The 18251-nt window shown below is 43.1% G+C and overlaps 1 protein-coding gene across 1 annotated transcript in view; it reads left to right on the forward strand.

Annotated features, from left to right (window-relative positions):
- Nucleotides 1-18251, forward strand: part of LOC138742300 (protein IWS1 homolog) — a 76218-nt gene that overhangs the window by 24025 nt on the left and 33942 nt on the right. Inside the window, exons 4-5 of the mRNA XM_069896539.1 lie at nucleotides 3223-3282; nucleotides 4280-4892. Of these exons, the coding sequence (XP_069752640.1) occupies nucleotides 3223-3282; nucleotides 4280-4892 (673 nt within the window). The remainder of the gene's footprint in view (nucleotides 1-3222; nucleotides 3283-4279; nucleotides 4893-18251) is intronic.

An 18251-nucleotide genomic window follows, 5' to 3' on the forward strand; every position in this document is an offset into this window, starting at 1 on the left:
TAGTGGTGCTGGGTCCACTGTTGTGTGTCATCTTTAACAGCCATTCTCAACCTTTTTTCAGCTAGGACTCTGATCAAAGTTTATGGTGATGCAGTCAAGTTTTGGTTTCTTCCGCATTTTCACCTACTGACTGCATAACACAATTGTTTTTTTTACGACAAGTGAAAAGAAAGGAAGGCTGTCACTTAAATGTGCTGTGGTCTCCAGGGGACCTTGAGACCCCTGTTGAGAATAGCTGATCTATATCAATGATCTGGATAATAATATAAATTGGATCAGTAAGTTTGCAGATGACACAAGGATTAGGGGTGTAGTAGACAGTGAGGAAAGCTTTTAAAGCTTGCAGAGGGGTCTGGACCAGCTGGAAAAATGGACTGCAAAATGGCAGCTGGAACTTAATGTAGACAAATGTGAATGGTTGCAATTTGGAAGAACAAACCAAGTAGGTCATACACTGTAAAAGGTAGGGCAATGAGGAATGCAGTAGAACAGAGGGATCTGGGAATACAGATTCACAATTCCCTGAAAGTGGTGTCACAAGTAGATAGGGTCATAAGAGAGCTTTTGACATATTGACCTTCATAATTCAAAACATTTGAGTATAGGAGTTTGGATGGTATGATGAAGTTGTACAGCACATGGGTGCGGCCAAATTTGGAGTAATGTGTGCAGGAAAGCTATCAATTCATTTGAAAGAGTATAGAGGAGATTTTTAAAAAGATGATGCCCAGACTTGAAGAATTGCCTTAAACTGGTTAGGTCTTTATTCCCTGGAGTGCAGAAGAACGGGAAAGATTTGATAGAGGTATACAAAATTATGTTGGGAATAGATGGGATAAATGCAAGCAGACTTTTTCTACTGAGGTTGGATGAGATTAAAAATAAGAGGATGGGGTTAAGGGTGAAAGAAAAATGTACAGGGAACATTAGGAGGAGCTTCTCACACAGAGAGTGGTGGGAGTGTGGAATGAGCTGCCGGCTGAATTGGTAAATTCAGGCTCAATTTTGACATTTAAGAAAAATTTGGATAGGTATGGTGTGGGAGGGGGAATGGAGTGATATGGTCTGGGTGCAGGTCAGAGGGGCTAGACTGAAAAATAGCTTGGCAAAGACTAGAATGGCCGAATGGCCTGTTTTTGTTCTCTCATGTTCCGTGGTCTAGCCAATGGTTCAGGAGTTTGGTGCTGAGTTTGAAATATAGCAACACAGATGAAGGTCTGGGTGCAGTGTTACCTGTGATTTTTAGGCATGATGTGGTCTAACTCAACTTTTGGGGAGAATATATATTTCCTCTAGTTTCTTGGTTCATGAGCTCCCTCGGTTACTTTGGAGTTTGAAGTTCTTGGTTAATTGGAGATGTTTGCTCTTGAATGTTTGAAGTGCAAAGGAGGGTATAATTTATATTTGATTTGTCCCCTGATTTCCTCTTGCATACCCCATGTATTGGAGCCACATTTCCCTAAGGAGTTTGCTTTTTCCCATTTTTAGGCAGGTCAATCAATAACTAGAATAATGTAAGGAGTACAGGTTATTCTTTGAAATGAACATTGGGGTTTGCAGACCAGAATAATCTTAAATCAATATTCACTCTGTGCTAGCAGATCTCAGATAGGAAAGGAATAATTACATTAGAATTATTAAAGGGTCCAGGCATTCTTGTTCTTCATCACTTTGCTTTGCATCCTATTGCACATATGTGGATGTCAGATGACTGATATGCAAGCTCTAGCAAGTATTCTCATACTTCTGAATGATGTTAAAGACCATTATGCCTATGAAGTCCATGCAAGCTCTCCAAAAATTCACATCTATCACATTTCTTCCATCATTTTCTTCTGTCACGTACTCTCTTTCACATGCCCATCAACTGCACCCTGATTCTCTGAGTGGCAAACTACACCGAGTAATTTGCCGTAACCAACCAAGACATCTTTGGGATTCAGGAGAAAACTGGAAAATCCATGGGGAAACTCGCTTGGTAACAGAGATTGTGGAAACTCCACATAACAGCACTGGATGTTAGGATTAATTGCAATTTCAGGAACTGAGTGGCAGCAGGTCTACCAGTTGCATTATTGTACTACCCAATAGAATTATGCTTAAGGTCAACACTTTTCAACTGTTTTATTTTTCCTCTTCGATTCAGATTTATTGTCAGAGTACATACACCATGGTTGGCGTAGCAGTTAATGCAACACCTTTAGAGCGCCAGCGATTGGGACTGAACCAGGGTTCGAATCCTATGCTGTTTGTAAGGAGTTTGTATGTTTTCCCCCCATGTCTGCTTGGGTTTTCTCTGGGAGCTCTGGTTTCCTCCCACCATTTAAAATGTACCAACAAAGGTATAGGTTAATGGGGTGTAAATTGGAAAGCATGAGCTGAAATGGCCTTTTACCATGTTGTATGTCTACATTTAAATTTCAAATTTAAATTTTAAAATCGTATACAACCCTGAGAATTTTTTTCCTGTTGACAGGCCAAAATTACCACTTATTGGTAGTACAAAAAAACCTACTCAATGTAAACATGTAAACAAATAAAGAAATACAGAGAGGAGGGGGGGGAGAAAATCAATTAAGTGCAAAATGTGCCCCTGATTGAGTTTGTTGTTGAGGAGTCTGATGGTGGAGGGATAGCAGCTGTTCCTGAACCAGGTGGTACGAGTCTTGTGGCACCTAGACCTCTTTCCTGATGGTAGCAGTGGGAACAGAGCGTGTCCTGGATGATGAGAATCCTTGATGATTGCTGCTGTTCTCTGATGGCATTGTTCCCTGTAGATGCTCTCAATGCTGGGAAGGGTTTTGCCTGTAATGTCCTGAGTTGTGTCCACAACCTTTGGCAGAACTTTACACTCGGTTATTGCTGTCCCCATACCAGACCATGATGCAGCCATAGCAGCACACTTTCCACCTCTGTAGAAATTTTCTGGGGTTTCCAGTGTCATACCAAACCTCTGCAAACTCCTGATTCCAGTGACTGTCTGATTCCCATTACATTAGTAGAATCTTGTTATGTGAATGTAGGTGCTGCCCACACCTATGTGAGGTTATCATTGAAACCTGAACCAAGAGATTTATAGCAGACTAGAAGGATGGACAGAGGGAATCGGATTTTGCAACTTGCATCCAAGAAGTTGGCAAAGGTGTGTTGGTGTGAATGGTCTGAATACAAACCAATTCCATGTCTGAATCTAATTCCTAATACAGTGCTCTTGTATTTCAGTGAAGAGGAAAAAGCCTGTCCTTTCTGACAGTGAGGATGAGAAAGAAGTACAGAATAAATGTAAGTATCCAACAGTGAATCAGGGCAGCTTTCATTCAAGATTCCAGATTCCTTTATTGTTCTGTAAACAAATATACAAATTTGTTTCCTTTTTTTTGCACTGTAAAGACATGCAAAAAGATGTTCAGCACCTCGATAAAGATGAGCAAGAGAAACAAAAGAGAGTCAATTCAGAGAAATCAGTTGTCCGTGGATCCCGCCACCACCTCCAATGCTGCCGCCTCCTGCGTTCCCATTACCTCTGTAGCTGCACAGCCTGCAGTCTGGTCAAGTGGGGAACCAGAGTGTTGGACATCTAATTCACCTTCCTTGATTGTTGGTTTTTGAATCCCTGTGATGATTAGAAAGTTGCCTAGTCCAAGGCCCTTTAGGTGCCCCGCTTACAATTGGGACTGTTGCAAATCCCAATTCCAGTACCTGGCTCCCACAGGCCACTCCCCAGCTGCCTGTGGTCTGCTATGAAGCCTTTGGCCACCAAGCCCCATGCTGGTCCTCTTCCAGGCTCCTCCTCCTCAATGAGATGTGTTCTCCCACTCTGGTGCCCTGTACCAGTCTGCTTCTTCATGGCGTCCACAACCCAGTGGTCTGGGCTGATGAGCATGTTCACTGCCATTTTTGGCATGGACCTTTGTGAGCTTTCGATTGTAAGATAAAGCACTGCCAGACCCATTGTACAGGCAGGTTAAATCTGCACAGGACCTTTGAGTGGAATGGCCAGGCAGTAGGACACTGTGGAGGAGCACTTAAGTCGCATCTCCGCTTTCTACTCCTCTCAACTCCACACCAGCAATATTGATATTTATAATTATTTTAAATAATCATTCATCAAAAGGTGGTAACTGCTACAAATAAAAATGAAAAACTAGCCTGTCATTGTGAAGGATGTGTGGTTTGGCCACCAAATTGCATTCCTAATTCCTAAAACAAATAAATAAAAGCCTTAACAAACTAATGCAATGGATAGGATGGGTTCAAATGAGATTTTTTATTTTCACAGCAGCCAAGAAGACCCGCATGATGTCGGACAGTGAGGATTCGGACAGTGACTTTGCTCCCACCAAAAAAAGTGCTGTTGACTCTGATAGGGAGGAATCTGGTAGTGAAGCTGGTGAATTGAAGAGAAAGCAGTGTGCCCCAGGAGGCCAGGAATCGGACAGTGAAGCTGATGTCGCCCCAGTGAAACGTGTGGTTTCGGACGATGATTCTGATAGCAGTGTTGACATCTCAAAAGTCAAGCACACAGCCTCCGATGATGATGACTCAGACAGTAACTCAAACACTCATGCGAGAAAGCAGGTTATTTCTGATGCTGAAGATTCTGATAGCAATATGGGTATTAGGAAAAATCGGGTCTTCTCTGATGGTTCAGATAGTGACACTGTTCCGAAGGAAAAGCTTGTTGAATCTGAGGACGAGGACTCCACCTCAGACAGCGATACAGTTGCGAAGAAAAAACACATTCTCTCCGCTGGTGAGGATTCCGATAGTGATGCTGCACCAGGGAAACAGGAGTCTAAGGCCATTTTATCTGACAGCGAGGAGGAGAATAAGCAGACCTCTGAAAAGGCTGAATCTGGCCTATTCGGCAGTGACAGTGAATCTGAGGATGAGTAAGTGAAAAGTGCTCCTAAAGACAGGGTGTGAGTATTCTAGGTGCATGGCCATATTTCCCCAACTTCCAATCCTAGATTGTTTCAGTGAATTCTGATGGTCTTTTCATAATACAGTAAAATTCGCACTGTCTGGCACCTACACGTGTGCTGGAAATGCAAATGTTCCGGTTGACTGAGGCTCATAGTTCCAATGCCTCACTGGTACACCTGCATTAAGAATACTCTGTTTAAAAGACGAGAGTCAGTGCTCCTAAAGACAGGGTGTGAGTATTCTAGGTGCATGGCCATATTTCCCCACCTTCCAATCCTAGATTGTTTCAGTGAATTCTGATGGTCTTTTCATAATACAGTAAAATTCCCACTGTCTGGCACCTACACGGGTGCTGGAAATGCAAATTTTCCGGTTGACTGAGGCTCATAGTTCCAATGCCTAACTGGTACACCTGCATTAAGAATACTCTGTTTAAAAGACGAGAGTCAGTGCTCCTAAAGACAGGGTGTGAGTATTCTAGGTGCATGGCCATATTTCCCCAACTTCCAATCCTAGATTGTTTCAGTGAATTCTGATGGTCTTTTCATAATACAGTAAAATTCGCACTGTCTGGCACCTACACGTGTGCTGGAAATGCAAACGTTCCGGTTGACTGAGGCTCATAGTTCCAATGCCTCACTGGTACACCTGCATTAAGAATACTCTGTTTAAAAGACGAGAGTCAGTGCTCCTAAAGACAGGGTGTGAGTATTCTAGGTGCATGGCCATATTTCCCCACCTTCCAATCCTAGATTGTTTCAGTGAATTCTGATGGTCTTTTCATAATACAGTAAAATTCCCACTGTCTGGCACCTACACGGGTGCTGGAAATGCAAATTTTCCGGTTGACTGAGGCTCATAGTTCCAATGCCTCACTGGTACACCTGCATTAAGAATACTCTGTTTAAAAGACGAGAGTCAGTGCTCCTAAAGACAGGGTGTGAGTATTCTAGGTGCATGGCCATATTTCCCCAACTTCCAATCCTAGATTGTTTCAGTGAATTCTGATGGTCTTTTCATAATACAGTAAAATTCCCACTGTCTGGCACCTACACGGGTGCTGGAAATGCAAATTTTCCGGTTGACTGAGGGTCATAGTTCCAATGCCTCACTGGTACACCTGCATTAAGAATACTCTGTTTAAAAGACGAGAGTCAGTGCTCCTAAAGACAGGGTGTGAGTATTCTAGGTGCATGGCCATATTTCCCCACCTTCCAATCCTAGATTGTTTCAGGGAATTCTGATGGTCTTTTCATAATACAGTAAAATTCCAACTGTCTGGCACCTACACGGGTGCTGGAAATGCAAATTTTCCGGTTGACTGAGGCTCATAGTTCCAATGCCTCACTGGTACACCTGCATTAAGAATACTCTGTTTAAAAGACGAGAGTCAGTGCTCCTAAAGACAGGGTGTGAGTATTCTAGGTGCATGGCCATATTTCCCCAACTTCCAATCCTAGATTGTTTCATTGAATTCTGATGGTCTTTTCATAATACAGTCAAATTCCCACTGTCTGGCACCTACACGGGTGCTGGAAATGCAAATTTTCCGGTTGACTGAGGCTCATAGTTCCAATGCCTCACTGGTACACCTGCATTAAGAATACTCTGTTTAAAAGACGAGAGACAGTGCTCCTAAAGACAGGGTGTGAATATTCTAGGTGCATGGCCATATTTCCCCACCTTCCAATCCTAGATTGTTTCAGTGAATTCTGATGGTCTTTTCATAATACAGTAAAATTCCCACTGTCTGGCACCTACACGGGTGCTGGAAATGCAAATTTTCCGGTTGACTGAGGCTCATAGTTCCAATGCCTCACTAGTACACCTGCATTAAGAATACTCTGTTTAAAAGACGAGAGTCAGTGCTCCTAAAGACAGGGTGTGAGTATTCTAGGTGCATGGCCATATTTCCCCAACTTCCAATCCTAGATTGTTTCAGTGAATTCTGATGGTCTTTTCATAATACAGTAAAATTCCCACTGTCTGGCACCTACACGGGTGCTGGAAATGCAAATTTTCCGGTTGACTGAGGCTCATAGTTCCAATGCCTCACTGGTACACCTGCATTAAGAATACTCTGTTTAAAAGACGAGAGTCAGTGCTCCTAAAGACAGGGTGTGAGTATTCTAGGTGCATGGCCATATTTCCCACCTTCCAATCCTAGATTGTTTCAGTGAATTCTGATGGTCTTTTCATAATACAGTAAAATTCCCACTGTCTGGCACCTACACGGGTGCTGGAAATGCAAATTTTCCGGTTGACTGAGGCTCATAGTTCCAATGCCTCACTGGTACACCTGCATTAAGAATACTCTGTTTAAAAGACGAGAGTCAGTGCTCCTAAAGACAGGGTGTGAGTATTCTAGGTGCATGGCCATATTTCCCCAACTTCCAATCCTAGATTGTTTCAGTGAATTCTGATGGTCTTTTCATAATACAGTAAAATTCCCACTGTCTGGCACCTACACGGGTGCTGGAAATGCAAATTTTCCGGTTGACTGAGGCTCATAGTTCCAATGCCTCACTGGTACACCTGCATTAAGAATACTCTGTTTAAAAGACGAGAGTCAGTGCTCCTAAAGACAGGGTGTGAGTATTCTAGGTGCATGGCCATATTTCCCCACCTTCCAATCCTAGATTGTTTCAGTGAATTCTGATGGTCTTTTCATAATACAGTAAAATTCCCACTGTCTGGCACCTACACGGGTGCTGGAAATGCAAATTTTCCGGTTGACTGAGGCTCATAGTTCCAATGCCTCACTGGTACACCTGCATTAAGAATACTCTGTTTAAAAGACGAGAGACAGTGCTCCTGAAGACAGGGTGTGAGTATTCTAGGTGCATGGCCATATTTCCCCACCTTCCAATCCTAGATTGTTTCAGTGAATTCTGATGGTCTTTTCATAATACAGTAAAATTCCCACTGTCTGGCACCTACATGGGTGCTCGAAATGCAAATTTTCCGGTTGACTGAGGCTCATAGTTCCAATGCCTCACTGTTACACCTGCATTAAGAATACTCTGTTTAAAAGACGAGAGTCATTGCTCCTAAAGACAGGGTGCGAGTATTCTAGGTGCATGGCCATATTTCCCCACCTTCCAATCCTAGATTGTTTCAGTGAATTCTGATGGTCTTTTCATAATACAGTAAAATTCCCACTGTCTGGCACCTACAAGGGTGCTGGAAATGCAAATTTTCCGGTTGACTGAGGCTCATAGTTCCAATGCCTCACTGGTACACCTGCATTAAGAATACTCTGTTTAAAAGACGAGAGTCAGTGCTCCTAAAGACAGGGTGTGACTATTCTAGGTGCATGGCCATATTTCCCCACCTTCCAATCCTAGATTGTTTCAGTGAATTCTGATGGTCTTTTCATAATACAGTAAAATTCCCACTGTCTGGCACCTACACGGGTGCTGGAAATACAAATTTTCCGGTTGACTGAGGCACATAGTTCCAATGCCTCACTGGTACACCTGCATTAAGAATACTCTGTTTAAAAGACGAGAGTCAGTGCTCCTAAAGACAGGGTGTGAGTATTCTAGGTGCATGGCCATATTTCCCCAATTTCCAATCCTAGATTGTTTCAGTGAATTCTGATGGTCTTTTCATAATACAGTAAAATTCCCACTGTCTGGCACCTACACGGGTGCTGGAAATGCAAATTTTCCGGTTGACTGAGGCTCATTGTTCCAATGCCTCACTGGTACACCTGCTTAAGAATACTCTGTTTAAAAGACGAGAGTCAGTGCTCCTAAAGACAGGGTGTGAGTATTCTAGGTGCATGGCCATATTTCCCCACCTTCCAATCCTAGATTGTTTCAGTGAATTCTGATGGTCTTTTCATAATACAGTAAAATTCCCACTGTCTGGCACCTACACGGGTGCTGGGAATGCAAATTTTCCGGTTGACTGAGGCTCAGAGGTCCAATGCCTCACTGGTACACCTGCATTAAGAATACTCTGTTTAAAAGACGAGGGTCAGTGCTCATAAAGACAGGGTGTGAGTATTCTAGGTGCATGGCCATATTTCCCCACCTTCCAATCCTAGATTGTTTCAGTGAATTCTGATGGTCTTTTCATAATACAGTAAAATTCCCACTGTCTGGCACCTACACGGGTGCTGGAAATGCAAATTTTCCGGTTGACTGAGGCTCATAGTTCTAATGCCTCACTGGTACACCTGCATTTAGAATACTCTGTTTAAAAGACGAGAGTCAGTGCTCCTAAAGACAGGGTGTGAGTATTCTAGGTGCATGGCCATATTTCCCCAACTTCCAATCCTAGATTGTTTCATTGAATTCTGATGGTCTTTTCACAATACAGTAAAATTCCCACTGTCTGGCACCTACACGGGTGCTGGAAATGCAAATTTTCTGGTTGACTGAGGCTCATAGTTCCAATGCCTCACTGGTACACCTGCATTAAGAATACTCTGTTTAAAAGACGAGAGTCAGTGCTCCTAAAGACAGGGTGTGAGTATTCTAGGTGCATGGCCATATTTCCCCAACTTCCAATCCTAGATTGTTTCATTGAATTCTGATGGTCTTTTCATAATACAGTAAAATTCCCACTGTCTGGCACCTACACGGGTGCTGGAAATGCAAATTTTCCGGTTGACTGAGGCTCATTGTTCCAATGCCTCACTGGTACACCTGCATTAAGAATACTCTGTTTAAAAGACGAGAGTCAGTGCTCCTAAAGACAGGGTGTGAGTATTCTAGGTGCATGGCCATATTTCCCCACCTTCCAATCCTAGATTGTTTCAGTGAATTCTGATGGTCTTTTCATAATACAGTAAAATTCCCACTGTCTGGCACCTACATGGGTGCTCGAAATGCAAATTTTCCGGTTGACTGAGGCTCATAGTTCCAATGCCTCACTGTTACACCTGCATTAAGAATACTCTGTTTAAAAGACGAGAGTCAGTGCTCCTAAAGACAGGGTGTGAGTATTCTAGGTGCATGGCCATATTTCCCCACCTTCCAATCCTAGATTGTTTCAGTGAATTCTGATGGTCTTTTCATAATACAGTAAAATTCCCACTGTCTGGCACCTACAAGGGTGCTGGAAATGCAAATTTTCCGGTTGACTGAGGGTCATAGTTCCAATGCCTCACTGGTACACCTGCATTAAGAATACTCTGTTTAAAAGACGAGAGTCAGTGCTCCTAAAGACAGGGTGTGACTATTCTAGGTGCATGGCCATATTTCCCCACCTTCCAATCCTAGATTGTTTCAGTGAATTCTGATGGTCTTTTCATAATACAGTAAAATTCCCACTGTCTGGCACCTACACGGGTGCTGGAAATGCAAATTTTCCGGTTGACTGAGGCTCATAGTTCCAATGCCTCACTGGTACACCTGCATTAAGAATACTCTGTTTAAAAGACGAGAGTCAGTGCTCCTAAAGACAGGGTGTGAGTATTCTAGGTGCATGGCCATATTTCCCCAACTTCCAATTCTAGATTGTTTCAGTGAATTCTGATGGTCTTTTCATAATACAGTAAAATTCCCACTGTCTGGCACCTACACGGGTGCTGGAAATACAAATTTTCCGGTTGACTGAGGCACATAGTTCCAATGCCTCACTGGTACACCTGCATTAAGAATACTCTGTTTAAAAGACGAGAGTCAGTGCTCCTAAAGACAGGGTGTGAGTATTCTAGGTGCATGGCCATATTTCCCCAACTTCCAATCCTAGATTGTTTCAGTGAATTCTGATGGTCTTTTCATAATACAGTAAAATTCCCACTGTCTGGCACCTACACGGGTGCTGGAAATGCACATTTGCCGGTTGACTGAGGCTCAATGTTCCAATGCCTCACTGGTACACCTGCTTAAGAATACACTGTTTAAAAGACGAGAGACAGTGCTCCTAAAGACAGGGTGTGAGTATTCTAGGTGCATGGCCATATTTCCCCACCTTCCAATCCTAGATTGTTTCAGTGAATTCTGATGGTCTTTTCATAATACAGTAAAATTCCCACTGTCTGGCACCTACATGGGTGCTGGGAATGCAAATTTTCCGGTTGACTGAGGCTCAGAGGTCCAATGCCTCACTGGTACACCTGCATTAAGAATACTCTGTTTAAAAGACGAGGGTCAGTGCTCATAAAGACAGGGTGTGAGTATTCTAGGTGCATGGCCATATTTCCCCACCTTCCAATCCTAGATTGTTTCAGTGAATTCTGATGGTCTTTTCATAATACAGTAAAATTCCCACTGTCTGGCACCTACACGGGTGCTGGAAATGCAAATTTTCCGGTTGACTGAGGCTCATAGTTCTAATGCCTCACTGGTACACCTGCATTTAGAATACTCTGTTTAAAAGACGAGAGTCAGTGCTCCTAAAGACAGGGTGTGAGTATTCTAGGTGCATGGCCATATTTCCCCAACTTCCAATCCTAGATTGTTTCATTGAATTCTGATGGTCTTTTCATAATACAGTAAAATTCCCACTGTCTGGCACCTACACGGGTGCTGGAAATGCAAATTTTCTGGTTGACTGAGGCTCATAGTTCCAATGCCTCACTGGTACACCTGCATTAAGAATACTCTGTTTAAAAGACGAGAGTCAGTGCTCCTAAAGACAGGGTGTGAGTATTCTAGGTACATGGCCATATTTCCCCAACTTCCAATCCTAGATTGTTTCATTGAATTCTGATGGTCTTTTCATAATACAGTAAAATTCCCACTGTCTGGCACCTACACGGGTGCTGGAAATGCAAATTTTCCGGTTGACTGAGGCTCATTGTTCCAATGCCTCACTGGTACACCTGCATTAAGAATACTCTGTTTAAAAGACGAGAGTCAGTGCTCCTAAAGACAGGGTGTGAGTATTCTAGGTGCATGGCCATATTTCCCCACCTTCCAATCCTAGATTGTTTCAGTGAATTCTGATGGTCTTTTCATAATACAGTAAAATTCCCACTGTCTGGGACCTACACGGGTGCTGGAAATACAAATTTTCCTGTTGACTGAGGCTCATAGTTCCAATGCCTCACTGGTACACCTGCATTAAGAATACTCTGTTTAAAAGACGAGAGTCAGTGCTCCTAAAGACAGGGTGTGAGTATTCTAGGTGCATGGCCATATTTCCCCACCTTCCAATCCTAGATTGTTTCAGTGAATTCTGATGGTCTTTTCATAATACAGTAAAATTCCCACCGTCTGGCACCTACAAGGGTGCTGGAAATGCAAATTTTCCGGTTGACTGAGGCTCATAGTTCCAATGCCTCACTGGTACACCTGCATTAAGAATACTCTGTTTCAAAGACGAGAGTCAGTGCTCCTAAAGGCAGGGTGTGAGTATTCTAGGTGCATGGTCATATTTCCCCAACTTCCAATCCTAAATTGTTTCAGTGAATTCTGATGGTCTTTTCATAATACAGTAAAATTCCCATTGTCTGGCACCTACACGGGTGCTGGAAATGCAAATTTTCCGGTTGACTGAGGCTCATAGTTCCAATGCCTCACTGGTACACCTGCATTAAGAATACTCTGTTTAAAAGACGAGAGTCAGTGCTCCTAAAGACAGGGTGTGAGTATTCTAGGTGCATGGCCATATTTCCCCAACTTCCAATCCTAGATTGTTTCAGTGAATTCTGATGGTCTTTTCATAATACAGTAAAATTCCCACTGTCTGGCACCTACACGGGTGCTGGAAATACAAATTTTCCGGTTGACTGAGGCTCATAGTTCCAATGCCTCACTGGTACACCTGCATTAAGAATACTCTGTTTAAAAGACGAGAGTCAGTGCTCCTAAAGACAGGGTGTGAGTATTCTAGGTGCATGGCCATATTTCCCCAACTTCCAATCCTAGATTGTTTCAGTGAATTCTGATGGTCTTTTCATAATACAGTAAAATTCCCACTGTCTGGCACCTACACGGGTGCTGGAAATACAAATTTTCCGGTTGACTGAGGCTCATAGTTCCAATGCCTCACTGGTACACCTGCATTAAGAATACTCTGTTTAAAAGACGAGAGTCAGTGCTCCTAAAGACAGGGTATGAGTATTCTAGGTGCATGGCCATATTTCCCCAACACCAATCCTAGATTGTTTCAGTGAATTCTGATGGTCTTTTCATAATACAGTAAAATTCCCACTGTCTGGCACCTACACGGGTGCTGGAAATACAAATTTTCCAGTTGACTGAGGCTCATAGTTCCAATGCCTCACTGGTACACCTGCATTAAGAATACTCTGTTTAAAAGACGAGAGTCAGTGCTCCTAAAGACAGGGTGTGAGTATTCTAGGTGCATGGCCATATTTCCCCAACTTCCAATCCTAGATTGTTTCAGTGAATTCTGATGGTCTTTTCATAATACAGTAAAATTCCCACTGTCTGGCACCTACACGGGTGCTGGAAATGCAAATTTACCGGTTGACTGAGGCTCATAGTTCCAATGCCTCACTGGTACACCTGCATTAAGAATACTCTGTTTAAAAGACGAGAGTCAGTGCTCCAGAAGACAGGGTGTGAGTATTCTAGGTGCATGGCCATATTTCCCCACCTTCCAATCCTAGATTGTTTCAGTGAATTCTGATGGTCTTTTCATAATACAGTAAAATTCCCACTGTCTGGCACCTACACGGGTGCTGGAAATGCAAATTTTCCGGTTGACTGAGGCTCATAGTTCCAATACCTCACTGGTACACCTGATGAATTAAGAATACTCTGTTTAAAAGACGAGAGTCAGTGCTCCTAAAGACAGGGTGTGAGTATTCTAGGTGCATGGCCATATTTCCCCAACTTGCACTCCTAGATTGTTTCAGTGAATTCTGATGGTCTTTTCATAATACAGTAAAATTCCCACTGTCTGGCACCTACACGGGTGCTGGAAATGCAAATTTTCCGGTTGACTGAGGGTCATAGTTCCAATGCCTCACTGGTACACCTGCATTAAGAATACTCTGTTTAAAAGACGAGAGTCAGTGCTCCTAAAGACAGGGTGTGAGTATTCTAGGTGCATGGCCATATTTCCCCACCTTCCAATCCTAGATTGTTTCAGTGAATTCTGATGGTCTTTTCATAATACAGTAAAATTCCCACTGTCTGGCACCTACACGGGTGCTGGAAATGCAAATTTTCCGGTTGACTGAGGCTCATAGTTCCAATGCCTCACTGGTACACCTGCATTAAGAATACTCTGTTTAAAAGACGAGAGACAGTGCTCCTAAAGACAGGGTGTGAATATTCTAGGTGCATGGCCATATTTCCCCACCTTCCAATCCTAGATTGTTTCAGTGAATTCTGATGGTCTTTTCATAATACAGTAAAATTCCCACTGTCTGGCACCTACACGGGTGCTGGAAATGCAAATTTTCCGGTTGACTGAGGCTCATAGTTCCAATGCCTCACTAGTACACCTGCATTAAGAATACTCTGTTTAAAAGACGAGAGTCAGTGCTCCTAAAGACAGGGTGTGAGTATTCTAGGTGCATGGCCATATTTCCCCAACTTCCAATCCTAGATTGTTTCAGTGAATTCTGATGGTCTTTTCATAATACAGTAAAATTCCCACTGTCTGGCACCTACACGGGTGCTGGAAATGCAAATTTTCCGGTTGACTGAGGCTCATAGTTCCAATGCCTCACTGGTACACCTGCATTAAGAATACTCTGTTTAAAAGACGAGAGTCAGTGCTCCTAAAGACAGGGTGTGAGTATTCTAGGTGCATGGCCATATTTCCCACCTTCCAATCCTAGATTGTTTCAGTGAATTCTGATGGTCTTTTCATAATACAGTAAAATTCCCACTGTCTGGCACCTACACGGGTGCTGGAAATGCAAATTTTCCGGTTGACTGAGGCTCATAGTTCCAATGCCTCACTGGTACACCTGCATTAAGAATACTCTGTTTAAAAGACGAGAGTCAGTGCTCCTAAAGACAGGGTGTGAGTATTCTAGGTGCATGGCCATATTTCCCCAACTTCCAATCCTAGATTGTTTCAGTGAATTCTGATGGTCTTTTCATAATACAGTAAAATTCCCACTGTCTGGCACCTACACGGGTGCTGGAAATGCAAATTTTCCGGTTGACTGAGGCTCATAGTTCCAATGCCTCACTGGTACACCTGCATTAAGAATACTCTGTTTAAAAGACGAGAGTCAGTGCTCCTAAAGACAGGGTGTGAGTATTCTAGGTGCATGGCCATATTTCCCCACCTTCCAATCCTAGATTGTTTCAGTGAATTCTGATGGTCTTTTCATAATACAGTAAAATTCCCACTGTCTGGCACCTACACGGGTGCTGGAAATGCAAATTTTCCGGTTGACTGAGGCTCATAGTTCCAATGCCTCACTGGTACACCTGCATTAAGAATACCCTGTTTAAAAGACGAGAGACAGTGCTCCTGAAGACAGGGTGTGAGTATTCTAGGTGCATGGCCATATTTCCCCACCTTCCAATCCTAGATTGTTTCAGTGAATTCTGATGGTCTTTTCATAATACAGTAAAATTCCCACTGTCTGGCACCTACATGGGTGCTCGAAATGCAAATTTTCCGGTTGACTGAGGCTCATAGTTCCAATGCCTCACTGTTACACCTGCATTAAGAATACTCTGTTTAAAAGACGAGAGTCATTGCTCCTAAAGACAGGGTGCGAGTATTCTAGGTGCATGGCCATATTTCCCCACCTTCCAATCCTAGATTGTTTCAGTGAATTCTGATGGTCTTTTCATAATACAGTAAAATTCCCACTGTCTGGCACCTACAAGGGTGCTGGAAATGCAAATTTTCCGGTTGACTGAGGCTCATAGTTCCAATGCCTCACTGGTACACCTGCATTAAGAATACTCTGTTTAAAAGACGAGAGTCAGTGCTCCTAAAGACAGGGTGTGACTATTCTAGGTGCATGGCCATATTTCCCCACCTTCCAATCCTAGATTGTTTCAGTGAATTCTGATGGTCTTTTCATAATACAGTAAAATTCCCACTGTCTGGCACCTACACGGGTGCTGGAAATACAAATTTTCCGGTTGACTGAGGCACATAGTTCCAATGCCTCACTGGTACACCTGCATTAAGAATACTCTGTTTAAAAGACGAGAGTCAGTGCTCCTAAAGACAGGGTGTGAGTATTCTAGGTGCATGGCCATATTTCCCCAATTTCCAATCCTAGATTGTTTCAGTGAATTCTGATGGTCTTTTCATAATACAGTAAAATTCCCACTGTCTGGCACCTACACGGGTGCTGGAAATGCAAATTTTCCGGTTGACTGAGGCTCATTGTTCCAATGCCTCACTGGTACACCTGCTTAAGAATACTCTGTTTAAAAGACGAGAGTCAGTGCTCCTAAAGACAGGGTGTGAGTATTCTAGGTGCATGGCCATATTTCCCCACCTTCCAATCCTAGATTGTTTCAGTGAATTCTGATGGTCTTTTCATAATACAGTAAAATTCCCACTGTCTGGCACCTACACGGGTGCTGGGAATGCAAATTTTCCGGTTGACTGAGGCTCAGAGGTCCAATGCCTCACTGGTACACCTGCATTAAGAATACTCTGTTTAAAAGACGAGGGTCAGTGCTCATAAAGACAGGGTGTGAGTATTCTAGGTGCATGGCCATATTTCCCCACCTTCCAATCCTAGATTGTTTCAGTGAATTCTGATGGTCTTTTCATAATACAGTAAAATTCCCACTGTCTGGCACCTACACGGGTGCTGGAAATGCAAATTTTCCGGTTGACTGAGGCTCATAGTTCTAATGCCTCACTGGTACACCTGCATTTAGAATACTCTGTTTAAAAGACGAGAGTCAGTGCTCCTAAAGACAGGGTGTGAGTATTCTAGGTGCATGGCCATATTTCCCCAACTTCCAATCCTAGATTGTTTCATTGAATTCTGATGGTCTTTTCACAATACAGTAAAATTCCCACTGTCTGGCACCGACACGGGTGCTGGAAATGCAAATTTTCTGGTTGACTGAGGCTCATAGTTCCAATGCCTCACTGGTACACCTGCATTAAGAATACTCTGTTTAAAAGACGAGAGTCAGTGCTCCTAAAGACAGGGTGTGAGTATTCTAGGTGCATGGCCATATTTCCCCAACTTCCAATCCTAGATTGTTTCATTGAATTCTGATGGTCTTTTCATAATACAGTAAAATTCCCACTGTCTGGCACCTACACGGGTGCTGGAAATGCAAATTTTCCGGTTGACTGAGGCTCATTGTTCCAATGCCTCACTGGTACACCTGCATTAAGAATACTCTGTTTAAAAGACGAGAGTCAGTGCTCCTAAAGACAGGGTGTGAGTATTCTAGGTGCATGGCCATATTTCCCCACCTTCCAATCCTAGATTGTTTCAGTGAATTCTGATGGTCTTTTCATAATACAGTAAAATTCCCACTGTCTGGCACCTACACGGGTGCTGGAAATACAAATTTTCCTGTTGACTGAGGCTCATAGTTCCAATGCCTCACTGGTACACCTGCATTAAGAATACTCTGTTTAAAAGACGAGAGTCAGTGCTCCTAAAGACAGGGTGTGAGTATTCTAGGTGCATGGCCATATTTCCCCACCTTCCAATCCTAGATTGTTTCAGTGAATTCTGATGGTCTTTTCATAATACAGTAAAATTCCCACTGTCTGGCACCTACACGGGTGCTGGAAATACAAATTTTCCGGTTGACTGAGGCACATAGTTCCAATGCCTCACTGGTACACCTGCATTAAGAATACTCTGTTTAAAAGACGAGAGTCAGTGCTCCTAAAGACAGGGTGTGAGTATTCTAGGTGCATGGCCATATTTCCCCAACTTCCAATCCTAGATTGTTTCAGTGAATTCTGATGGTCTTTTCATAATACAGTAAAATTCCCACTGTCTGGCACCTACACGGGTGCTGGAAATGCAAATTTGCCGGTTGACTGAGGCTCATTGTTCCAATGCCTCACTGGTACACCTGCTTAAGAATACTCTGTTTAAAAGACGAGAGACAGTGCTCCTAAAGACAGGGTGTGAGTATTCTAGGTGCATGGCCATATTTCCCCACCTTCCAATCCTAGATTGTTTCAGTGAATTCTGATGGTCTTTTCATAATACAGTAAAATTCCCACTGTCTGGCACCTACACGGGTGCTGGGAATGCAAATTTTCCGGTTGACTGAGGCTCAGAGGTCCAATGCCTCACTGGTACACCTGCATTAAGAATACTCTGTTTAAAAGACGAGGGTCAGTGCTCATAAAGACAGGGTGTGAGTATTCTAGGTGCATGGCCATATTTCCCCACCTTCCAATCCTAGATTGTTTCAGTGAATTCTGATGGTCTTTTCATAATACAGTAAAATTCCCACTGTCTGGCACCTACACGG

This window comes from Narcine bancroftii, chromosome 9, assembly GCF_036971445.1.
Source record: "Narcine bancroftii isolate sNarBan1 chromosome 9, sNarBan1.hap1, whole genome shotgun sequence".
Taxonomy (NCBI): domain Eukaryota; kingdom Metazoa; phylum Chordata; class Chondrichthyes; order Torpediniformes; family Narcinidae; genus Narcine; species Narcine bancroftii.